General features: G+C 44.3%; 1 protein-coding gene across 1 annotated transcript in view; it reads right to left on the bottom strand.

Annotated features, from left to right (window-relative positions):
• The window catches only part of LAMC2 (laminin subunit gamma 2), a 56,964-nt gene extending 30,626 nt beyond the window's left edge, over positions 1 to 26,338 (bottom strand). The window contains exons 1-2 of the mRNA XM_077763242.1: positions 26,165 to 26,338; positions 5,940 to 6,128 (exon numbers count right to left, since the gene is read on the bottom strand). Of these exons, the coding sequence (XP_077619368.1) occupies positions 5,940 to 6,128; positions 26,165 to 26,243 (268 nt within the window). The 5' untranslated portion in view covers positions 26,244 to 26,338. The remainder of the gene's footprint in view (positions 1 to 5,939; positions 6,129 to 26,164) is intronic.
• Between the last annotated feature and the right edge of the window lie 299 nt (positions 26,339 to 26,637).

Genomic DNA, 26,637 nt, shown 5'->3' with positions numbered 1-26,637 from the left:
AGGGGGTGAGAAGTGTTCCTCACCTACTTCACAATTTCCGAGCTGGCAGAATTCTCAATCTATATATCTCAGCTAACTGGGATAGCCAGTATTGAGCCAACAGGAAACTAACCAGTTGCTCCTTTCTTTCTAATCAGTTATTTGAATTTTTAATTCACTAGCAGATACAAATCAAATCAATAAAGATAATTGGCTCTGTGCCTACATAAAGGCTTTTATGCCACCTGTGGAACGTGGAAGAACTTTGCCACATTCCCATGGCTGGAATGACCCCATGTCAACCCTGCAAAGCTCGAAGGAGCCTTCCTCGTCTACAAGCTGTCAGCCAACAAGGAAAGTTTCTTTCTGAATTATGCTCTGATGAGTAACATTCAACAGAAGACCTCTCTCTCTTTTTTTTTTTAATGTTTGTTATTAAGAGAGAGAGAGTACAAGTGGAGGGGCAAAGAGAGAGGGAGACACAGAATCCGAAGCAGGCTATGGGCTCCGAGCTATTAGCACAGAGCCCGATGCACGGCTCAAACTCACAAACCGTGAGATCATGACCTGAGCCAAAATTGGACACTTAACTGACTGAGCTGCCCAGGCACCCCAAGACCCCTCCCTTTAATACAACTATTTGTTTCTTTGTTGTTTAACACACGTGTTGATCTGGGGTTCGTAAACGCATTTTTTGCCTATTCCAATTTATGGAAATTATGCTTTCGACTTAAGAAAATTCTCCCTGCAGTAACTTTTCAGAAACTAATTATTCTTAGAAAATGGAGAAGACTGTACTTTTGACTTTGGCCCACGTAGACCAAAATGGTTATTCTACAAAACCCCATTCTGAGGGAAATCAATTATGCTCTCAGGAAAATAGGCATTCTCTATTCAAAAGAGTTGGGGAAATGGTATACTCTGGGTCTTTCAGAGATTTAGAACTTCATTCAGTAGGCATGACACTTGTTTAACTTTTAATACCAGTGTGTCCAAACATTATTTGACATTCTTACAGGCCACGTCTACTATTATCTCGAAACTGTGCTCTACAGGACATTATCTAGAGAATTCTGCTCTACAAGCTGGGGGGTCAAAGTGCCCAGACTTTGAAATCCAACAACTCTCCCTTCAAAACCAGCTCTGCCATTTAGCTGCGTGTCCTTGGGCAAACTGCTTACTCCTCACTTATTTTAAGTGAGGGTAACAGCCTATGCCTTGTGGAGCAGTTGCAAGACTTTGAACTAAAATATTTAAAGAGCTTAATTCAGTGTCTTGCACGTCATGGGTTCTGGAAGAATGTGGTTTACGCTGCTATCTCTAGGCCTCCCACAAACCTTGACATGGACATGGACAGCGGTCCTTACTGTGAAAACAACAACTTTATTTACATTCCCAAGCTGCCAAAATAACAGCACTGGGTTTTCTATGTATCTCATTTAAATAAAAACGCTTGTTCCAATTCCTACATGGTGAGTTGCTCCTGGGGACTATGAACAACTGGGTTGAAAGAACAAACTAGCTTCCTGTTTCAGTTTTGTGCCCTAATACACTCTCTTAGGGCTTATATAGAGAGTTTATATGCATCTGAGGGCTCAGGAAGGTGTTCTAAAATGATTACTACTTAGGGGCGTCTGGGTGGCTCAGTCAGTTAAGCATCTGACTTCGGCTCAGGTCACGATCTCCCGGTTTGTGGGTTTGAACCCGGTGTCGGGCTCTGTGCTGACCGCGCAGAGCCTGGAGCCTGCTTCAGATTCTGTGTCTCCCTCTCTCTCTGCCCCTCCCCACTCACTCTGTTTATTTCTCTCAAAAATAAACATTTTAAAAAATTAAAATGACTACTGTTTAAAAAATAGTAAATTAAACAAGAAGAGGGTACATCCTTTTGAGGGCCCTTTAAATATATATTCACTTGTATTTTAAAGTAACAAGAATTTAAGAATTTTAAATTAAGACCTGTTTTGGGTCTTTGTAATTGGGTCTTTGCCTGGGGGACTCAGTAAGTTAAGCATCTGACTTTGGCTCAGGTCATGATCTCATGGTTTGTGGGTTTGAACCCCGCATCGGGCTCTGTGCTGACAGCTCAGCCTAGAGTCTGCTTCAGATTCTGTCTCCATTTCTCTTTGTCATGCTCTCTCTCTCTCTCACTCTGTCTCAAAAATAAATAAAACCTAAAGAAAAATTTAGACATGTTTTCAATAGTAACCCAAATGTTGTAGTATGAGTAATAAGGTCATAGATAATGTAAAAAAAATAATAAAATTGAGAGAACAAGTCTAATATTGTTGATGTCCATAAAGATCTCAGGAATTTAGGTGTCCTGGGAAGAAAAACCACACATGTACATACAGTGAACTTCAAAATATTTGCAAAAGGTTTTCAGGACTTACACATGTGGTTATAAGAGTTGAAGAGAACTCAGCCCTGTCACTGAACCCAAAGTCCTCACCTAAAAATAAGCCTGGCTGCTATATTTATGAGAAATCAATGTGACACCCAAAATCAGTGACCACTTAGGGGATTTTTGATGCTGTTGGCTTCATTTGCTATACGTGGAATGAGCGTATTTTTTGGTAAGGTGTTTTCCTCTGCATTTGAAATTGAATATGCAATTAATTCCTTGGTAGGTGACACATATCTGTGGCTGATTAGGACATTGAGAAATTCCATAGGGAATTAAATTTGTGCCACTGGGCTAGGAATCTGGGCAGCCGCAGTGTAGTGGGAGACAGCTCGGGGTGGGAACTATCTCTGTCACTAACAAGTCACTCAGGCTGGCAGCTCCGACTCTGGAGCTTCAGTCTCTTCATGTCTGTAACAGTGGGTGGAGCGTGCTAACATCCACAGGTTGTCAAGTTGCTATGAGCACTGAAGATCTAGTATATGAAAATATTCAGGAAAAATATAAAGCACTACCCAGGTCTTAGGGAATAAGATCCATGAAGCTTTTCCTGGCCATCTAATTGTCTGCTGTTGGGGATAAAAGGACCCCATTCTGATGCTTTATTTGTTCATATGGAGGGAATAAGAGAGAACAGTTCTCCCTCAGAATTCTGGATTCCCACTTCAGCTTCTGCAATTTCTTGTTTGAAGACTGGAGGCCATTCATCAGCTCCTCTAGCCCTCTCTTTCCCCACTCTTTAAAAAATATTTGAAAGCCTCACTGCCAATTTCAGGATATTAATAGAAAAATGTTAATAGTTTTAGACCAAATATATGGCCTCTATAGCCTTCCTTCTGAAGTGGAATGTAATTTTTACAAAAGCCAGTGTCCCACTGGGAATTTGACACTGATCTCTGTCCTAATTAAAAAATAAAACAAAACTGCATCAACTAGAATTTGCTGAGTTGTCTACCATGTGCTGAACAAACATTTTATCCTCACACAGTCCTATGGTGGGAAGAGCATGATGTCCCCCTTCTACAGATGGGGACACCGGGGCAGCAAGCAGTGAAGGGACACGCCCAGAGCGACACAGCAGTAGTGGAAGTACCAAGATTTCAACCCAGGCTGTCTGGCTCCAAAACCCACCACTAGTCTCAGCCTTATGATCTTTCATGTCAGCGCACCTGGGGCTGGCACCTTCTTGGCCACATAGCTCTACAGCCTTCGACAAGTTTCTTCACCTCCCTCTCTAAGCCCCTGCTACCTCATTTGTAAAATGGACATAATAATAGCACTTTCTTCATATGGTTATTTGTGAAGATTAATTGCTGGATGAAAGCATCTAGAAAAGTGCCTGGCACAGAGACAGTGGGTAATGCATGTTAGCGATCATATGAGCTATAAATCCTTGCTGGGCTCCTCCTCGGTCTACCAAGCTGTTCACACTGAGCCTGGGATGTCTATTCCCCAAAGGCAAAGAAGAACCCAGGCTCACGGATGCTGGGCGAGCAATGGACTGGAGTGAAAAAGAAGAGACAGCGTGACAAATCCTTCATTACCATCTCTCTGCCACACAGCAGGCTCCTTGTCCAACCTAAGGACTAATAACCTTGTCCTCAGGCCAGGCTCTCCAGCTAAGTTAATTAAGTTTCTAATTACATTCTTACTTATCGTTTTGCTGGGATGACCCAACTCCAGTGACTCACAGTGGAAGCTGCATAACCTAAAGGAATATGGGCTCTTCAGAGGGGTTGAATGCCCACTAACATGGAATAATTTTTTTTAATGAAATTCTCTAATTCACAAGGAGAACTGCTAAATCCAAAAGATTCTGGATGCTGACTCTATGCCACAAAGCTGAGCAAATCTGACTCCGAGCACACCAACACCGCAAGTCTGGTGAATTGGGCAGCGTTTGCTGGAATTGGGGTCTGCATCAGCACGGGGTCCTCCCCAGTTTTCTGTAAGGCGCTCCAACACAGTCTACCAACAACTCCTTGGCTAGACCAAAACGTGCCCATTACATTCATTCAGCTGCTACTGTGAATTGGTTTCATAGAGCTATGCTGAGTCATTGCCATGCACTTTGGCTATACCCATTAAGCACATTAACATTTATCATATTATGCTGTTAAACACTTTCTAACAAAGAGAAACAGATACTGCCCAGAAAGATAATAGACAAATAAGGTGGTTTTAAAAACACCTCCACTTCTGTAACAGAACTACTTGTCTCTCCCTCTGTATACGTACTAACTTGTCTTTAACGTTCGTGATGAACATAGCGCAACATGTACATCTGTGTATGCAAGAACTATACATAGCTGTGAGAATACAGCACTGGGTGACAGGTTTTTTAAAAAAAACAGCAAAAAAAGACTCCTGCTATGAACCAGCCACCTTGTAGGTATTTGCTATTTATTGATTCTATTTTATCTTGTTAACCCTGTGAAAGACTCTAATCTTTTTTTTTTTTTTTTTTTTGAGAGAGAGAGAGAGAGGGAGAAGGAGGGAGAGAGACAGACTCTTAAGCAGGCTCCATGCTCTGTGGGATATCACAATCCTGAGGTCATGACCCTGAGATCATGACCTGAGCAGAAATCAAGAGGTGGATGCTTAATCAACTGAGCCACCCAGGCGTCCCTCTAATCTGCCTATTAATCGGGCTGCCTCTTGGACTAGTACAACTTTATATTGTTAGCATCTACCATAGCACCAGAAACCGGTCTTCCTATCCCTTATGTTCTGAGAGGTTGGTCAAAGGCATTGCTATGGATGCACTGGAAGCCCACAAAGCTTCCTTTGTCCCCGGGTCAAACTGCCATCTGCCAGGGAAGGTAATCATGGGCTCTTGCTACGAGAACTCAAGGCAACTGTGTCCTAAAGACTCCAGGTGGTTCCTACAACTCCGACTTAAGAAAAACATGTTGCCTTTCCGATTGAAATTGCTAAGACACTATCAGTACCAGTGTCTAGTAGATTCCCAATTGTTCTAGATGTTGAATACCTTCTCTTGGCCTGTTGGTTTCTCCTTTCCTCTCCCCTACTATCCCCCCGCCCCCGCCCTCACACTTTCATTGCCCTTTTTCCCAACAACATTTTAAGCATAGTCAACACACAAAGTTACATCAGTTTCAGGTGTACAATGTAGTGATTCAACATCTCTAGGTTATGCTGTGCTCCCCACAAGTGTAGCTGCCACATGTCACCATAGGATGCTATCACAATATCCCCAACTGTATTCCCTCTCCCCTGCACCCATTTTGCCCATCCTCTCCACCTCCCCTCCCTTCTGGTAACCATTAGTTGGTTCTATTTATAGATCTGATTCTGCCTTCTTTTTAGTTTATTAGTCTCTACACCCAACATGGGGCTCAAACTCCCCACATCAAGATCAAGACTCATTCACTCTTCTGACTGAGCCAGCCAGGCTCCCCTGATTCTGCTTTTTGTTTATTCATTTGTGAGTTTGTAAAATTCCACTTATGAGTAGAATCATCTGGTACTTGTCTTAGTCTGACTCCTTTCACTCAGCATACTGCCCTCTATGTCTGTCCATGCTGTTGCCAATTACCTTTGGGGTTACAGTTGCAGGGTAAGCAGCGATCCCTCTCTCTATGTCGGTAGAACCCTTCCTTGCACCTCTCGCAGTGAACGCCATCGGTGTTGTCAATGCAGTTGAGGCAGCGGAACCCATTGCCTGTCTGTCTGTGAAGCTCCTGATCAAAAACGCATTGGCTGGACTTCCCATTGCAGTCACAGACTAGGGATCAGAGAGGGGGGAAAAGACACAGCTAGTAAAAAGCTCAGAGACAATATTATGATTGATATAAATTATGCACAGGGTACTAAATATTCATGCCAGCTACTTGGAGTAAGGAAGGATGAAATGGGCTGAACGAGGATTGGGAGGCTTTGCCCCACCTACAGGAAGCAGCAACCCTGCGGGGACTGGGCGGGCCTGTGTTCTCTGTTGGGAGAACATGAGCTCAGGGTGGCCTAATGTCCCATTCCTCAAGAGACCCCAAAATCTTATGTATTTTTTAAAATGTTTGTTCATTTTTGAGAGAGACCCAGAGTGCGCGCAGGGGAGGGGCAGAGAATCTGAAGCAGGCTCCAGGCTCTGAGCTGTCCACACAGAGCCCAACATGGGGCTTGAACCCACGAACTGTGAGATCGTGAATTCAGCCTAAGTCAGACACCTAATCTGACAACTGAGTCACCCAGGTGCCCTCACCCTGTGTGTGTGTGTGTGTGTGTGTGTGTGTGAAGAGCTGAAGTGTGGCTTCTAGTGACCGTTCTGCTGGCCAGTATTTGTAGGGTAAATGTGCTTTTTCTGTCAGAATTAGTTGGGAGATTCTTAAAAAGTTCATTTTGAGAGACAGAGTACAGGCAGGGAAGGGGCAGAGAGAGAAGGTGACACAGAATCTGAAGCAGGCTCCAGGCTCCAAGCTGTCAGTGTAGAGCCCAATGTGAGGCTTGGACCCATGAACCATGAGATCATGACTTGAGCCGAGATTGGAGACTTAACTGATTGTGCCACCCAGGCACCCCTCATTATGTATTTTTATGTAAAAATTCTTGATTTAAATATTTCCAAGGAATTCATTTTTAAAACCATGTGCAACCCCATAGAATAAGTCTACAGGCTAGAGAAAACCTGAGGACTGCCAGCAGGTGCAGTCTGGTGCAACTGTCCAACAGCTGATGGTGTCATCTGCTCAAGATCCACAATATCTGTCCCTCCAGTGATGGTCAAAGCTGAGGAGCCAATATAACTGTCTGAACAGGTATCTCCCTCCACCCTTCACTGTGCCTTGGGTGTCCCTCCCAAAGCCAGGTGTCAAAAGGAATCAGAGTCCCATGAAGAATAAACTTTCCCAAATGTCTAGGAAAGTTCACCCCACTGATGTACATCTCCATGAGGGACCTAAAAGCCCATGACGAACATGAGGAAATGCCCAGCATAATTCCTGGCACACAGCAGACTCTAAAAAAGTTTCAGTCACAACTGAGAAGACAAAGATGATAAGCCTTGAGGTGAAAAGAACTGGACCAAGCCCTTCAATTCTGTGAACCTTGTTTCTTATAAATGTAGAAGGCATTACCTGCCTCCCTGGATTGTTGAGAGGATCCCAATGAGAAAAGAATAACCAGTCCTTCACACCTATTAATTCATGCACACAAGACCGGGTTGCCTCAGAGGAGAAAAATGCATTTCAGAAAGGTTAAGTAATTTGACCCAGTGGAGAGCTGGGGTTTGAACCTGTGTCTGATGCCAAACCTCATTTTCTTTCCATCAGGCACACTATCCCCATTGGCCACGCAGTCTCAATAAGAGTCTGTTTCTAGAACTGCCTAGGGCCATGACTTACCCAGAACACTGATTAAAAAAAAAAAAAAATCAACAAATGTGCCAATGCACATGCTGAACAGCTGCCCTGTGCAGGCCATGTCACGGCTCTGAAGGCACAAAGGGGACTAAGTAAACCTGATGAGCTTCTGAAGCGCCTGCCTTACCACACACACATCTCCAGAGCCCATGCTGTTTCTAGCACCTCACCTATATTCGCTCAGTTACTTCTCAGAAGAACACATCAGCACGAGCAGTCTTCTCCTCATTGACTGGATGAGGAACCTAAAGTCACACAGCTAAATGGCAACCATACAGTTTGCTCCTACGTGTGTCCAGCTACAAAGCCCTCACCTTTCCCCCGTTTTTCAGGAGTCTTCACCTATCCCTGCTTCTTGAGAACCTGGTGACCACTGCATGTAGGCGTTCCTTCTAGGAACCCCTCACACAGGCTCATTCAGCCACTCCATAAATCCTGTCCCTCTACAGACAGCACGGGCTGTTCCAAATTATTTTTTATGGAGCCTTAAATCTGCCTCCCTCCCTGTAATTTTTTACTGTGTTCTTGTTCCTTAGAAAACACCTGCACACCTACTCTTCATTTCCTTATCAGACATTTTATTTCAAACATTGCTTTACAAGCACCGTTTGTTTGAGCCTTTGTCTGAAGACCCCTATCCTATCTCCCTCTTTAGCCTTCTCTCCTTCTGGTTAAACTGGAGACCGGTCACCACCAGGTCTTTCAACCATTTCCCATGGGATGGCTTCTAGATTCTTCTGGACTATCCTCCAGAGAACACACTTGAACTTCCCAATGTCTTTCTTAAAGTGGCCTGAATTTATTAGAGTCCTCCAAGTGTGGTTTGAACAGCTCAGCGGGCAACACAAGTGGATATTAGAATTCCATGAACGCAGTTCTGCATTTCACTAAACTTCCAGCATATTAAGCCTGCACTCAATTCAGACTCCCAGCTCAGTTTCGCAGAACGGGTGCCAACTCCAATCTTCCCCAACGAATGCTTGTGTAACTGATTTTTTGGATCCCGAACAGATGTGCCACACAGCTGTCATGTGCTGTGAAATTACCGAGAACATCGTTAGGCACGTACAGGAGCTAAATTCAGCAGCCAACGACCCTTGTGTGAGGTCACTCAGCTGGACCACGCAGTGTGCCAATGCCCTTTCTGCCCTGGGTCCCTCTCGAGGGTAGTCTCAAAACAATTACAAAATTCTCATTGTGCCTTTCTGACCCAGAACAAACATTCTGCTGGTAATAGTTAACTTTATAAGGATCGCTCATGATCTATTTAGAGCGATACCTTAAAAATAGACAACTTGTTATAATCTGGTGCCGAATGCCTCCCTCCCCTCCTGTCCTCTCTGCTGTCAGGCTCTACTCTGGAGGGAAAAAAAAATGTTCTTCCTTCAAGTCCCCAGCCTTCCGGGGAGATACATTCTAGTTGGAGCAAGGGAGGGGGGGGTACCTTCAGCCAGCAGCTCTGCTCTGGAACTCACTCCCTGCCAAATCCCACTCCTCTCTCCCTGCAATTTCCATGAAAGCCCAGGGCTGTGCCGACTGGAGTCAGGCCGCGGAGGTCTTGTGTCCAGGAGCACGTTGGCCTTCTGTGTCTGCGTTATGTGAGACCCTCACGAAGAGGCCCCCCAGCCCTGCCCTGCCCCTGCAGGACTTTGAGGTTTCCACGCTGCACTGAGCTCAACACTTAGCTACACTGCACTTAGCTTCATATGGAGTCTTCTGCACATTCACACCCAGAGAAGGAGGCCAGAGACTTGTTCCTCTTGCACAAGATGACCCCTTTTGTCACTGAGGGGGACCGTGTTTCAAATGCAGGTCATCTCCCAAATTTTTTAAAAAACTTTTTAATGTTTTACTTATTTCTGAGAGAGAGACAGCATGAGCAGGGGAGAGGCAGAGAGAGAGGGAGACACAGAATCTGAAATAGGCTCCAGGCTCTGAGCTGGCAGTTAGCACAGAGCCCGACGCGGGGCTCGAACCCATGAACCGCGAGATCATGACCTGAGCCTAAGTCAGGCGCTTAACCAACTGAGCCACGCAGGTGCCCCAGTCATCTCCCAAATTTAGACTAAGTTCCCGAAAACTAATTACTACTCATTGTCACTACTGGGCGGGGGGGGGATCTTTTTATTTCAAGTTCCAGAATATTCTTGCAATAAAATGTGCCTCCTATAGCTTGAGCTTGGTCTTTTTTTTTTTTTTTTTTAAGTTTATGTATGTATTTAGAGAGAGTGAGCGTAAATGAGAGTGAGGGAGGGGAAGGAGCAGAGAGAGAGGGAGAGCGAGAATCCAAGCAGGCTCCACGCTGTGAGACTTCATCTCACAAACTGAGCCCGGAGATCATGACCAGAGCCAAAATCAAGAGTCAGACGCTTAACTGCCTGAGCCATCCAGGTGCCCTGAACCTTGTTCTTATTCGGTGACCGATTTCTGCCTAACCACTACCATGGGCACGCTGGTCACTGAAGGGCACTGCCAGGCTGGGAATGAGGTGACAGGGAACAGTGGGGACTCTGCCAACAAGGCTCAAGGGACAAGCAGCCAAGTGTGGCCATGTGGGGACCCTGCCTGCTGTGGTCAGCATTTCCACTCCGGTTGCTAAAGAAGACAGAATTCTGGCTCCGTGTATACAATCTACTGATTTTTAAATGTTGGCCAAAAGAAAATTTTGTAAAAATTTCTGTCTAAAATAAATCTATGTCCAAGGACAAATCTTTGCACTTGACTTTGCTCTTCTAACAGGCAGAAAACACATCTCATGCTTTAGCTAAAGGAGAAATGAAGCCCTAGGATATGGTACAGTGGCCTGCTCGGAGTGGGTATTTGATGTGTTTATTCTTCATTAAAAATTTTTTATTGTTTTATCTTTGAGAGACAGAGACAGCAAATGGGGAAGGGTCAGAGAGAGAGGGAGACCCAGAATCCGAAGCAGGCTCCAGGCTCTGAGCTGTCAGCACAGAGCCCGCCACGGGGCTGGAACACATGGACTGGTGTGAGATCATAAGCTGAGCTGAAGTTGGACACTTAACTGACTGAGCCACCCAAGCACCCCTGGATGTGTGTTTAAAGAACAAATGACTGACAGTTGAACTTTAGGACGCCCCGAGATGTGTTTCTACCATTGAAAGGACTCCATGTGTCCCCACATGTCTGCACATGCCTTAAAAATATAAATACCAGGNTTTAGCGGTCACTCTCTTCCCTTTTCCTTGAGAGGATGCTTTTCTCCACAGAAGACCAGTCCGGAAAATAGCCTTTCTTAGTAACTTATACTGCAATGATTTATTTAGTTTAATAGACCCAAATATAAGCCTTGGCTACATTTTAAAACAAGAATAAATTCTAAAAATATTTATTACAGTTTCCTCCTTTTATATTTAGCCTTGTTCAATTTTATGTCTAGAGGTTGTTTATCATTTTTATTTCATAATTACTTGCTATGCTTCCAAATTTCATAGTTTGTCTAGTTTCCATCAGGGAATCTTGACACAAAAGCAATTAATGAGGGGCACCTGGGTGGCTCATTCGGTTAAGCATCTGACTTTGGCTCAGGTCATGATCTCACACATGAGGGTTTGAGCCTCACACTGGGCTCTGTGCTGACAACTCAGAGCCTGGAGTCTGCTTTGGATTCTGTGTCTCCTCTCTCTCTACCCCTCCCCCACTCATTCCCTCCCTCCCCTTCTCTCTGCCTCACCCCCCCCTCTCCTCCCCCCTCAAAAAACAAAAACAAAAACATTAAAACAAGCGATGAAAGTATAAAGATGAGGGTTTTGGACATTTCCTGGATTGCCTGGGAAGCATTTATCAAGGGCCCATTCACGCAACAAATACGCATGGAGCATGTAGTATGGATACAGTGGTAAACACAACCAATAGATGTCCTAGCCTTCATGTAGGTTTCATGCAAGGAGCTCTACTTACTAGGTAAGTAATAGAGAATATTTGGATAGTGACATTTGTTAAGGAGAAATCCACAAAGCAGTGAAAGGAAACAGGAAGTTGCCAGTGAAGCGGGTGAAGTGAGGAAGTGAAAGTGCCATAAGCTCATTTACTTTTTTTTTCTTTTAAGTAATCTGTACACCCAATGTGGGCCTCAAACCCACAACCTTGCGATCAAGAGTCGCACACTCCACCAACTGAGCCAGCCAGGCACCCCTGGTTTACTATTATATTTCTATTTTGATGCTGGTCTGTTCATGAGCTTTGTCCACTTAACTACTAGGCATGAATGATTTTCTTCTCAATTATGAATTACTTAACAAATGTATCAAATTATTCCCCTCTCATTTTGTTACATATTTTCTTTAGCTCTCCTCCTCTTTCTCTCCCAAGTACCTCATTGGTAGATTTTGTTTTACTGGTTCTTACTCCTTTTCTCCCCTCCTCCTCCTCCTGTCCTTAGTCACTGAGATGTATATCTATTTCACTCCTTAAATAAAGATCGTTGGTCTCATGGTTTGTGAGTTTAAGCCCCACACTGGGCACTCTGCTGTCATCAGGGAGCCGGCTTCGGATCCTCTGTCCCTCCCCCTTCTCTGCACCTTCCTTGCATTCTCTCTCTCTCCCTCTCTCTCAAATAAATAAACATTTTTTAAAAATGAATAAATTAAAGATCACTTCACTCCTGACAGGCCACACTGGATGTCTGCATCCTGGGACCTCATAAGCCAGCGTGACTTCAAAAGGAGCTGCCAATGTTTTGTCACATAAGATACATATATTTACTATATATATTGGGCTTTGTCAAACACTCCTCATATTATCCATGTTTTCCTCATTTCAGCATGGATGGGAATGGGTCTGGGACCCTGGCTAACTTATCACTGCAGCAGAAAAAGCAGAAACAAATCCCTCTCAGACACTGGACAGACCCAAAGCCTTACAGGGTCCAGGAATCAAGACAGGTGGATTTTCTCTCCCTTTCTCACTGAACTCCATATCCTAGGTGCCAGGTCCCATCCATTACTCTTATTCGACTCCTCCCTTGTCCTGTGCTTTTTCCAAGCTAGAGCGCTCTCTGTCCCGCACTCCGGCTCCCCGAAATCCCGGTCTCCATCAGCCAGGCCTCTGTCCACAGCTACAGCAGTAAGACTCCTCAAGGTGACCTCAAGCCCTGTGTGAACACATGTGAAACCAAGTCCTTTTACTCAGATTTTCACATATTTCTTTCAGTCTAGTAAAGTGTAGGTGGTTTTTTGTGTCTGACTCTGCTGTTGCTGCTTCCTTGGCACTTAAGTATGTATTATAATAATCACTATAATAGCATACCGTCGCTGAGCCTCCAGGTGCTTCTTAGAGAAGCCCTCTGGGCGGCCAGACACGGGCTGATCCGCCCCCAGCCCCCTATACTCCCCTAGACTCTGCACACAATGGAGCAAGGTGTGCAGAGCCCCTCGGGCTCTTTTCGCAGGGCTCCCACCCTCACACACACACACACACACACACACACACACACACACACCTCCAACAAGTCGAGACAGGAAGCACGGGGCAAAGGCTGTTTCCAAGCTGCATCCTCAGGAGAATGAAAGGAAACTGAAAATACAGGTACTTCCTAGGCTTGCACTGTGGCGCAGCCTTGGAATAATCCCCATCAGCGGCTGCCGTTCACTGAGACCTCATTTTAAATTCCCCATAGGAAACACTGAGAGCAATTACGAGAAATGTTAACAAGTGGGCATCAAACTGATGATTTGTGTATAGGCAGATCTTCTTTCTATTGTTCTCAACTTAAAAGACGTGCTCTGCTTTTCACCAAGGTGATCTAATTTCCATCTCTGGACAATGTATAGGATCATCGTGCTTTTTAGTGCTCTCACAAGTAACAAACTAAAAAATCCGAGCTCCGTTCAAAACCCTGCAGATTTGGCCCCGCCAACCCCCCCCAACTTTACCTCATTCCTTTTTCTCTGTTCACTGGACTCCAACATACAGACCCTTGCATGAACTCTGGGGGGCACCACCTCCTTCCCACCTCAGGCCTCCAGGCTTGCCATTTCCTTTGCCAGGAGCGCTACCTGCCTCCAGTCCCTAAATCCACATGGCCACAGGCTGATCTTTTAAAAAGCATAAATGAGATCGTGTAGGGCCCCTGCTGATGGGCCTTCTACAGCTTCTCCCTCCTCTGAATGCCCATGGGACTTCATTCTCCCCTCCATGCTGGTATTGATCACTTCCTGTCCTCACTATTTGTGTATGACTTCCTCTACTACATTTTCTNGCAGGGCTGGGACTGGGTGGGTGGGTGGGTGGATGGATGGGAAGGAGGAAGGCAGGCAGTTAGACTCTAAGAAAAGTAAAAAGAACCTGAACATCCAGAAATTTCCCAGGAGTCCAGAGACGCAATATGAAAATTTCTCAACACAACACACCAGATTCAGTGTCTACATAAGGTATTCGGTGTAAGTCTAAAAAGGTCATGTTGGGGTGCCTGGGTGGCTCAGTCAGTTAAGTGTCCGACTTTGGCTCAGGTCATGATCTCACGGTTCGTGGGTTCAAGCCCCACGTCAGGCTCTGTGCTGACAGCTAGCTCAGAGCCTGGAGCCTGCTTCAGATTCTGTGTCTCCCTCTCTCTCCGACCCTCCCCTGTTCACACACACATACACATACACATACACACATACACTCTCTCTCTCTCTTTCTCTCTCTCTCTCTCACTCTCTCAGAAATTTAAAAAAAACATTTAAAAAAAATTAAAAAGCTAATGTTTTAACCAAAAAACAGAGTGAGATGGGAACAGAAAGAAAGGCGAAGGTGATCTTTTCAGTGAGGAGTGTCTGAGACTTCCAGGTTGCTCTCACACCAGAGGAACTATTACTGCCTCCAGACCGCCTCCGCACCTGTGGTCCCAGACCCCCCCACCCCATCCCCAACGGGCTGCGACACCCTGCCTGCCCTCTCCAAGAGCAGCAGGGCCAGAGGGAGGGCGTGCAGGGGCCCTGGGCTGGCGGGCTTGGCCCACTGAAGACCAGATCAGTTTGTAGCGGTGGGGGAGCCTTGACAGGCAGGGTGCACTTGGCCTGCGCGAGGGAAGATCTCAGGGGCTAGGAATCTGCGCGTCATGTTTGAACCTGGCAGTGTGTGCTGGCTGCTCTCACCCACAGCTCTGCTGCCCTCACTTCCATTTCAGGGGCTCCAGGCGCTAACGCTGACTCAGTTACGAGGCAGCAGGTTTGGAAAGCGTTACCCGTGACCTCCTGTGGATAAGTCCATGCAGAGATGACACTCCATGCTCTTCCTTCTTTAGCCCTGTCTTTCCAGCATTTTGTGCCCCTCATCCCCTTTCTGTGACACCACATCTTTTTCTCTCTTTCCCTTTGGAAACTGTCTTCCCGTGGACGCTAGAAGGACTGTACCGTCCGATTTCCTCTTGGCTTCTGACCTTGACCCCCACCCGTACACAAGTCTTTGTGGCTCCTCTCCTTACACTAACTCTAAATGTTGGGGTTGTTCCAGGATCAGCCCTGACCCTCTATGAGACCTCACTCTGGGACTCTCTCATCTAAGCCAAGGGCTTGGATAACCATGATAGCTATTAACCGGTTCTGCCAAGGTACTTCCTGGCCCAAACTTCTTCCTTCTCAACTATAGACCAGCCATCCACTCCACATCTCCAGCTGGTTGCCTCACAAGCTTTTACACAAGCCGTGTTTAAAACCAAATTCCTCGTTGTCAGCCCTTCAAGTCAGAAGGCTGGAAGCTATTCTTATAGGTTCTCCGTCCTTCTTACTGCCCGTACTTTTTGATAATCCACCAAATAGCTCAAGTCCACCCAAGTCTATGTCCACAATAGCCCTTTTAGACCAAATGCCTATCACTTCTTGCTTACAATCCTTCCTGGCTGAATTGCCAACAACTTCTCTTGCCTCCATCCTGCAGTCAGAAAACCTTTCCAAAATACACATCCTACCATACCGCTCTGCTTACAACTTACAACTCCCCCCCGATACCTTTCCTTTACTTTTAGGATAAAGACCAGAATTCCTTGACATTTCTACAAATACTTCCATGGTCTAGCTCTACTTACTTTTCCAGCCAAATTTCATATAACACACCCCACTGGGACATCTTCACCTCTCTCCCATTCATTTCATTTATACCTCATTTTATGTCTTTACTTCCTCAGCTTTTTAAAACTCTTGCTTTGTGAAGGAAAAGCATCACAGGAGGGAGAGGTAAGTTGGGGCGAACCTTAGCAACCACCATCAAAACTGCTTGTTTGTTCAAAGCAGTTATCCAAAAAGTTAAACCTCCATTGTCCAATTGAATATTATTTCCTTCCTCCGAGTTAAAGAACTGGCCTCCAGTAAACTGACACTTTTATGCTCAAAGATAACCATCATCACCTCTGAGAAGTCACTTGTACTGAGGCTCTTTAATAAGAAGTCCAAATGTAGAGATCTACACTGAAAACAGTGAATAAAATAAATGTTATGTATATAATGTGAGAACAGCGTACTCATTAAAAAAGAAAACCTGGCAGATGCTTATCTTCAGAACAAAAACAGTTATTGAAAGTGTCCTTTATTCATTCATTCATCCATTTATTTATTTATTTATTAATTAGAGAGTGCATGAGTGGAGGGGCAGAGGGAGAGAGAATCCCAAGCAGCCTCCATGTTCAACAGGGAGCCTGACATGGGGCTCAACCCCACCACCCTGAGATTATGACCTGAGCCAAAATCAAAAGTTGGACGCCTAACCTACTGAGCCACTCAGGCACCTCAAAAGTGTCCTTTAAATAGCAATCTATTCTAATGTATTCTTTATTTTTACATATATTCAAATTGCACATTACTTCCGGAGTCCAAAGCAAGATCATCCTGACATCTATCAGTGAGGTAGATCCTAAAGGCACTGGTAGCTATCATCTTACAACAATCAAAGTCTCAAAACTTGAGATGCTCCACATGACCATGTATTTTACCATCTTGTACTTCTAGATGATGAAAATGTTCTTAAGTGTTTTCTAGTTTTAAAACCTCCTACATGAGATTTTTCTTTCCAAGATTTAATGTTTCTCAGGTTGGGTGAGTACTTTAAAACAAAGTCTGAACACTTCTTCATTTAAACTGATCTTGAAATGTTGTAGTTTAATGTGTGAATGTCTGCTTCTAGTTTTATCTTCTTAAGGCCTGTCACAATATGTTTTCTAATTAAAAACTGAAATGGCACTTCCCTCACTAAGAGTCTTTTAACTGAACTCAGTTTTTTCTCTCTCATATTTTTCATAGCTGCCTTTTAAGCCAACAGAGCCAGAACCACTGATGTATATCCTGCCTGACTCGTTTGCTTCTCAGGGATGTGTAAATGCCCAAGCAGGTGTGAGTAAGTCTGCACCAAGAAGTGCCCTAGGGAGGGGAACAACAGAGGTCGGTGTCCTAATCACATGGGCAATTTGGGATGTTAGAATTATGGACCAATCTTTTGAACTCTTAATAGTCCAAAGTCATCAAGAGTCCATGAAACTCAGGTCACCACATTTTCCTTTGGAATGATGATGGCTTGGGGTGCCTGGGTAGCTCAGTTGGTTAGGCATCCGACTTCAGCTCAGGTCATGATCTCACGGTTCGTGGGTTCGAGCCCCACGTCGGGCTCAATGCTGACAGCTAGCTCAGAGCCTGGAGACTGCTTCAGATTCTACGTCTCCCTCTCTCTCTGACCCTCCCCTGCTCACACTCATGTGCACGCTCTCTCTCTCTTTCAGAAATAGATAAATCATTAAAAAAAATTTTTTTAATTTGGAATGATGATGGCTTAACAGGAGTCACCTAGTTTCACTAAGAGCATATTACATTACAACCTAGACTTGGAAACGGCGCACGTGGACTACAGATACTCTGCCTGGTAAGGCGTACACCAGGAGACCACACCTGGAGATGTCTTCCCCTAATCCTTGGACAGGGCCCAGGGAGAAGGAAAGAACGTCCCAGCCAATAGCGAGGTTGCAGACACCAATTTTCATCTAACTAGCAAAGGAGTTCGGGGTCCGGGAGAAGGCTCAGTCCGGGTGAGTTCAAAGGTGAAAGGGAAGAGATTAGGACACGGGATATAGAAGAGACTCCCCTTTTCTTACACCTGACACCTATAAGGGCTCTACTCTGAGACCACGAGTGTCAGCCTTGGGACGGAGGCTCAGTGAATATGCATGGGAAAAATTCCACATGCAAATATCCAATACCCCTCTGTAAACCCACACTCCTGTGCCCACAGAAATCGCAATTACTGTATTTCTAAGAAATCATCAATAAAGAAAAGCATTTCAATATGTAAACCCTGCTTGACTAACTTCAAAGAGTATGGTATTCATTGAGCATTTTCTACATGGCTCGACAAAAGGTATCCTATACCCTTTTAAGAAGCAACTGAAATAAAGAAGAGTGTTAAGGATAGCTAGGGTGGCACCTGAAGCAATGAGAACCCCCCCCCCAAAAAAAGAAAGAAAAACTTGGGTGTAAGAAGTCTGGGTAAAGAAAAGCTAAAAAGGAAATTCTGATTTGTACTGAAATGCTTTTTCAGTTACAAAACATTAAATATGGTTTTTCAATCATTTCAATTTGTTGGCTCCTTAAAAACAAGTTACCAAATAATTCCCTTTTTAAACCTTGCATTGCTTTCATGAACAATATACTTTTGTACAAGGAAAGTAGCCATAGATTTCTTTTTTCTGTCCATACATCCTTCACGACGATAAACTCAGTTAGGTATGGGCATGCTTACTGGGCACCATTGCAGTTCTCAGTTTTGACAAAAGAACCAAATGGTAGGTAATTCATGTGCGTTTCCAATGTTGGGAAAATATGTATAGAGTACATTTATAGAATCTTCCTTAGAGATTCTTTTCTGAAAAAAAAAACAACCCATCTGAAAACAGTAAATCAAAACTATACTGCTTAATGTCAGAAGAATGAATTAAGTTAACATCTTTTAGGGGACCAACTATTTTTTATATATCCATCAAAAGAGGTAACAAAAACTGCAAGAAGAGATTGGGCCAGGAAGCTTCCACTAGGGAGTAGGTGCAATGTGTCTTGTATCTCAGCTGAACAAATGTGCTGCTGCTGCACTGTCATTTCTCATGGCAGGTCAGCTGTGGCCTCCGCACGGGAATGTCCGCTCCTACCATGGACAACACCCCCCTACCCCCACCCCCATGAGGCAAGAGCAGAAGCTTTACGTTACTGTTGGACCCAGTGCGCTTCCAAAGTAGACCAGTCTATCTGCTATGAGAAATGATCTTTCAACATTCAGAATCCCCTTTTACCAAAAGCAAAATGGATGATGTTTTGAAATAGTAAGTATGTGCATTGCTTACAACATTCTGGCCATGAAACTGTCCTGATCCTGAAAGACTCTCAAACTTCTACCAGTGGGCCCCAACAGGGAGAAAAAAAATAGCCTCTGGACACAAATATGCATGTATAGAATCATAACATCAGGGCGCCTGGGTGGCTCAGTCGGTTAAGTGTCAGATTTCAGCTCAGGTCATGATCTTGCGGTCCATGGGTTCGAGCCCCACGTCAGACTCTGGGCTGACAGCTCAGATTTAGATCTGTGTCTCCCTCTCTCTCTGCCCCTCCCCCACTCACGCTGTGTCGGTCTCTCAAAAATGAATAAATGTTAAAAATTTTTTTTAAAGAATCATAATGTCAACAGTCATTGAAGAACAATGGTAAAACAAAAAGGCTTATCCCTGTCCCTCAACTGTCCTATTTTTTTTTAAACTGAGCCACCTAGTCAATTCCAAGCTGCATGAAAAATCTGACAACAGAGATGAACAAAAAAAAAAAGAAAGAGAAAATTTAGTCATTTAAAATCTGTTCTCTTGTCAATGCCCCACAAACTAGAGTTCGTGCTTGGTTTTAACCTGTGGGTCTCAGACATTTTTAATGTTTTGCTTATTTCTGAGAAAGAGACAGGCAGCGTGAGCAGGGGAGTGTCAGAGAGAGAGAGGGAGACTCAGAATCCGAAGCAGGCTCCAGGCTCTGAGCTGTCAGCACAGAGCCCGACGCGGGGCTCAAACCCACGAACCGTGAGATCATGACCTGAGCCGAAGTCAGACATTTAACCAACTGAGCCATCCCGGGCGCCCCTCAGACATTTTTAAAAAGAAAGGCCACTATAATGAGTCACATATACAAATAGAGACTTGAAAAAAGACAGGACACAGATGCCCCTACTAGAGCCATAGAGATGATCTTATAATAGATCAAGATTCCACCAGGTGTGAAAATTAATGTAAATGAAAATTTTTAATAAAAATTAGAAATAAGCCAAGAAGCTATCTTGTTAAAGAATATTAAACTAGCAACTGAAATCTGGTCCTGTTACTAAGTGCATGGCTCTGGTCAAGGCAATCACTTTTCTGTGCCTTAATTTTCCAATCTATGAAGGAGGATTACATATGTTATAACCCAGCTCTACTATAACTTACTGTGACAATTCAGTTCCTTTGCCTGCAACCTGGATATCATTTTCCTCATCTACAAAATGAGAGGCTTTTGTAGAGAACCTCTAAGGACCATTCTCATTTAAATACCATGAGGCTGGGGTGCCTGGGTGGCTCAGTCAGTTGAGCAGTTGAGCATATGATTTCGGCTCAGGTCATGATCTTGTAGTTGGTGGGTTCGAGCCCCGCATTGGGCTCTGTGCTGACAGCTCAGAGCCTGAAGCCTGCTTCTGAATCTGTGTCTCCTTCTGCCTCTGCCTTCCTCATGTTCTTTCTCTCTCTCTCAAAAAATAAACATTAAAAATTTAATAAAAAATACCGTGATGCTGTAATAAGTGAAGAGTGGGGAAAGGTGCAGAAATTTTTGTAAGAAATGCCCCACATAAGTGCAGCTAAAGATGTGAAAAACTTTTCCAATGTTTAAATCAGTGTGGGAAATGATTTGGCTGTGATTTAATTTTTTCTAGAATGTGAATATTCACAAAATAAAAAAAATCTGGAAACGAAACAGCTGGAATTCTGTAAATGGTCACCAAGCCTGAAGAAGTCCAGGATACATATACCTTTACCCAATTGCTCTCCACCCTTCCTCTGATGGGAGACTAGAAAGGAAAGACTAGAGCCCTTATGTTGATCAGTGCCAGAAGAACCATTCTTTTCTTCTTTCCTAACCGTGACATAAGGAAGCACATGACTGTTGGGCAGGCATATATACAGGTATACAGTCACCCACAGACACAGAAAAGACTTAGCTTTTGGCTTTGAACATAACTCAAATATTACATCATGTTCTTGGGGGTTATATTAGAACATGGCCCAGGAATGACTCAGTAATCTGCTAGGACTAAATTAGAGTATCCAGAATCCGTGGCCCTCCTATTTCTACACTGGTCTGTAATAAATGATTCAAGTCTTGTTCTTGGAAATTTCTCTAGCCAAAACAAAACAAAAACCAAACTATATAGTTGAGCCACTAAACAGCTTAAATGGGTAAAGTTTTCCCAAGATTGCCTCAACGACTCAATTTCATGCTCCTGACTTTCCCATAAACATTGATCCAAACCAACATTTCTCCTCAGCTTCTTGGGCCAGTGGAGCTAAACCAACGGCTGCCCCCCATTCAGGACACCAGAATTTAAGTCTTTATAGGAATTTCCAGCTTACACTCCAATTCAAATCTATGGTCCTATTTATTGCACATACTTGAATATAATAAGGTGGAGGGGGGGTTATTTTTCCAGGGGAAAAAAGTCACTTTTAAGTCTTTTCAAAATCTTTTAGTATAGGGCACTTTCTCAATTACTTTTAATTTTAAAATAATATTTGGGGAAGACATGTTAATTTGAAATGTCACTCAATGCGTTGGATACTTATCAGTAAGAAAGAGGCCAGGCTATTGAACACAACCCTCATAATTGTTCATTATCTCACAATTGTGCGTGCTGAAAATTGTCATAAATAAGCCTTTTAAGATGATTATGCGGTGAAGATTAAAAGATGCATTGAAGGATAATCTTTAAATATTTTAGACATTTTGAGAATGATGTATTTTCCAATGACTGCATGAAAAGCAGAAACAAATAGAGCTATATCTCAAGTCAAGCGAAGAAGAAACTGTATTAGAGTTCTGTTAGCTGCTAAAGGGGAGTTTGAATGTAATTCATAAAATGTGAATTTATATATTAATATTTGTAAGTTATTAATTGTGTGACTTTAAATAGGTTTGTGAATTAATGTGCTAAATTAGGCATAAAAAGACCTGTGACCACTGCATCTGCACTGCTAAACGTTTTCATAATCAAGTTGGCCAAACCCTTTTTTTTGTTGGGGGTTGGGGAGATTCTNGCGAGATCATGACCTAAGTGAAAGTCGGACGCTTAACCGACTAAGCCACCCAGGTGCCCCGGGCTCATCATATATTTTGAGCATGTTCTAGAGAGCAACAGACTTGCTGAATCTGTATGTGATGAGATCTGGTGTTTGCCAAAAAGCAAGGGTAAGAAATGGCATGACCTCTAATCTTGAAATTCCAATCTGCTCTGAGTCCCTTGTCAGGAATTCTATTTGTTTCATTGGGTAAAGCTTGGGGTTCATTTCAGCCTAAGCAGAAGGGCTCCTCATTGCCTTTCTTGAGCTCATGAAAGGAACCTCTTCAAAAAGTTCACCACTTAAAACTTGGAAGGCTGTATATTGACAGTCAGCACTGGCAGGAGACTTAGTTATATCACAACAACATGGAATACATAGTCCTTACTAGGCACTGTGCAGAGTGTTTTAGTATTTAACGATCACAACAATTTTCCTCATCTTAGAGATCAGGAAACTGTAACAGCGGAGGTAGCTTGCCTAAACCCCAAAATTGGGAAATGATGGATCTAGGATTTGAACCCAGGCCTGCACCTGTATGCATGATGCTGTACCATTTCCACAGTTTAAGTAACAGAATCCAAGAAAGTATAAAACTTTCCAGGGGCCTCTTCCACTATCCACAGCACCTCTCTCCCAGTATCAGGCCATGGGAGAAACCAGATTAGTTTCTACACTCCTCTTGGATTCTGAGCTCATCATTCTAGAATGATTGCTTCAAAATGTAACTGATGGCTGAACCCAACAGTATCCTGTTGATCCTCATTCTTTGTATATTTACATTTTTATATCTGAATACCACACCTACATTGTTGTAGATCTTCCTTTGGCTAGCAAAACAGTCTTCTTTGATAATGTTCTCCTCTATCCTCAAGGCTCAGTCTTCCCTATTCTCCTTCATTGTTCTTCCATCTCCTTGGTAAGTGTTGAGGTTTCTCTTACCTCTGTGCCCCAGGTAATCTTTATTGTCAAGGCTTTGCTCTCTACCTTTGGGCTCACCATTTTATATTTTAAACTGTTCTTCTCAACTTCAAGATCATACTTCCAGCTATTCACTAAGACTCTTGGACATGTCCACTTGCATCTCTGATTCAACAGGTCCCCATAGGAACTCATTCCTTCCTCTTCATCCACTACCCAACTTTGCTTCCAAATCTGATCCTTCTCTTAAGAGTTCTCATTTCCTTTAATGGCAGCACTGTCTAACCAATCACACTCACCTGAAGCCTTGGACCCATCTCGGATTCTTGCTTATTTCTCATGACATTCCTTATTTATATCCCTAACACACACTCATTGGATCACCAAATTCTTTCAACTTCACCTTCCAAATGTCTCTGTAATCTGTTTCTACTTTGCTATTCCCACCACCGCAATGAAAGCCTTCATCATCTCTCATTTGGATTCTTGCAATGGCCATTTATTGCCTTCTCCTTGCTCAACTGCAATGTCTAAGGCCTTCAGTGAGTGACCTTGTTAAAACGTGACTCTGGCCATGCTCACCCCTGCTTATAAACCATCTGCAACTCTTCTTTACCTATGAGGCACCATCCTAACTGCAGCCTGGCACATAAGGCTCTTCCCAACAGGTTCTTGGCTACATTTCTAGTCTCACTCTTACCCGCTTCTTGCCCATTTCCCAATGATGTGATCCATGTGAACTGTGATTCTCTCACACCCACTGTTAGCTCCTGAAGGGAAGTCCTGGCTTAGCAATTTCTGTGCATCCAAGTTCACTATTTATGCCTCGACTGTTGGCTTCAGAGTTTTTAAAGAAATGTGGTTCCAGGCATTTTAAAGCACTTTACAAGAATTTCTCCTCCTCCCAACAACTCTGCAAGGTTGCACCGTACGACTGTTCCCATTTAACGGGCAAAGAAGAAGAGTCCAAGAAGCTGAGGAGCCCAAATGGTTACTAATAATAAGCTAGTGAGTGAGTAGCCAAAATTTGAAGCCAGGTCAGGCTGACTCTAAAACCTGTGCTTTCACTGAGACCAACCCTGAAATTCTCACTGATGACCTCTAACACCATAATTTCATCTTCAAGGGAACAGCCAGGAAGCAATGTCATGGCTTTAGGATCCCACAGGTGCAGCCCACAGGGCGCACAGATGCAGGTCACTCTGGGAAGTGGCCAGCCCCATGTTTTAGTCCAACTTCTACTGCATCCCGTGAACCAGAGAAGCATGGGTGCTCTAACCTAACGCGAAACTTTTCACACTCATTGAACCCCAAAATGAAGCCCTTTGAGGAGGGAGTCTAATGTCTTAAGCAACCTATCGCCAAGGAAGGGGACAGTCTAGAAATGAAACTGAACACAGCTTCTGACTTACTGGTCTAGATGGACTGCTCAGTTTGTCCTTGAGAAGCAGGATCCAAGATCTATTCTCTTGAGTCTGATTTTATTTAACAGTTGATAAAAATCCTACATATTTATTTCTGTTACCCAATGCTAACACAACATTCATACACTCAAATAATGGCCAATGGGAAAAATGCTTCAAAAATTCCCCATTGTATAAAACCTATGTACTTGCTCCCTTATTACTTTACAGTGTGGTCCCCAAAGCTCCAGCTTAGGAACTCCCAGATCAAGTGCCAGATGTGTCTCTGCCAATAGCTGGTTGTACAGCTTTGTGCAAATCCGTTCCCATGTTTTCATATTTTAAGCCAAGGGACATAGTAGTTAGTCCGTAAGCAGTCCCTTTGAATTCTAATATTCAGAGACTCTCCTTACTTTTATTTATTTTTAAATATTTTTCTTTATTTTAGTTTTTTTTTTAACACTCTTAAAAATTATTTCTGAGAGAGACAGCATGAGAAGGGGAGGGTCAGAGAGAGAGGGAGACACAGAATCTGAAACATGATCCAGGCTCTGAGCCAGCTGCCAGCACAGAGCCTGACGCAGGGCTCGAACCCACAAACCATGAGATTATGACCTGAGCCGAAGACGGATGCTTAACCGACTGAGCCACCCAGGCTCCCCTCCTTACCTTTAGTGAGAAACATCCTAAGTTAACTCTAAGGGAACCTAACCTACATGATTATTGTCATTAATGGCTTTTAAAATGGTAATCAAGGATGATGGGTTGGAAGTAAATTTCAAGACTATTTTAGGAAAAGAAAAGAAAAGAAGGACTGTATCAGTACATTCAAACACATGCTGAAGTATCCATGCCACTCAAATTGAATTCAGGCCAGCGATTTATGGAATGTATAAGATAACTCGGTGTGTTCGTGAACATTGTCTCATGTTCACACACTCACATATGTGAAAATGACTCTTGGACCTAGTGAAATGATTACTGAATTGCCATCAGGGGCAGGGAGGAATCTAAACATGAAAATTCAGGCTAATTAAGCAAGCGAATATCCTCGGTAAAACCAAGTGACCGGGAAAACGCCCGTTATGTGTTGTCATAACTGACACATGCTTATAGCAAACAGTTGCTAGGTTCTCAGCAAGTTTTGTTTACGTGAGCGACTTGAACTTCTCAGGCTATAACAGCCCTTGGATGCCCTAGATAAGATCAAACGATCTATGACCTAGGCGCCCAGTAAATGCCCATTAAATGAATATTGCGTGAGAATACTATCAGAAGTAACGTTGTGCAAAATAAAGCGTTGCTAAGACTCCTAAGGCTCAGTTTCCATCCCAAAGACGAAATGAGAATTCCAGAAGGATTATTAGAGAGGGTCTTTCTCAAACTTTGTGGTGTTCACACTCCCAGATAACGTTCCCACCAAAATCCCGTCAACGAAAACACATGATGGGAAAAGAATTTGTATGCCAGCATATTCCTGATCAAACAGGGGCCCACTGATCCAAAAGGAAACCAAGAAGGCACATTTTGCAAGCAAGGAAAATCCAGATTTGGCACCACCTACTAGCTTCCCATTTTAAACTCAGTCAGCCGTCTAGAGCATGAGTCTTATGTGAAACCCCATCTCTGGAGAAGCCCCAGCCTGGGGAGGAGGAGGGAGCCTTAAAGAAGTTCTCGACACAGCGGGAATCCTCGGAGGTGGGCTCGGCCGTCACAGTGTGCAGGGCAAGGCCCGGGCCGCGACGTTCCCTGCGGGGGGCCGACTCACCTTCCCTCCTGGAGGTGGCCCGGGCGGCGTGCAGGAGCAGCGCGACAGCCAGGCAGCCGCACAGCCGGAGAGCGCGCATGGCCGCACCGGGGTCGCCGCCCGCACCTGCGGAGGCTGCTTTTCGCTCTGCGCTCCGCTCTGCCTGCCTTTTCCTTGATCAGGTGGTTTTATCGACTCTTCTACCTGACTCAGTCCTGACAGGAAGAGAGCCTGTGTTTCAGGGTGTGACTCACCTGTGAATAAGGAGGACCCAGCCCTCGGCAGCCAGACAAACACACACCGCGCTGCGCGAGCGCTCCCCCCCGCCGCCGCCGCGCTCCCCCCGCCGTCGCTGCGAGAGGGGTGCGCACCTGGCCGGGGCCAAGGGCGTGGTGCCGGGGCTGCGGCCCAGGGATCCTGGCGGAGGAATGCGCCCGCTTCCCCCACAGCCCTCCTTCTCTCCCGGGGTGGTCCGCGGCAGAATTCGCAGGTAG

The sequence above is a fragment of the Crocuta crocuta genome, unplaced genomic scaffold (assembly GCF_008692635.1).
Source record: "Crocuta crocuta isolate KB4526 unplaced genomic scaffold, BGI_CrCroc_1.0 scaffold3, whole genome shotgun sequence".
Lineage (NCBI taxonomy): Eukaryota > Metazoa > Chordata > Mammalia > Carnivora > Hyaenidae > Crocuta > Crocuta crocuta.
Note: the sequence above shows the minus strand (reverse complement) of the source record. Positions and strands in the feature narration are given on the sequence as shown.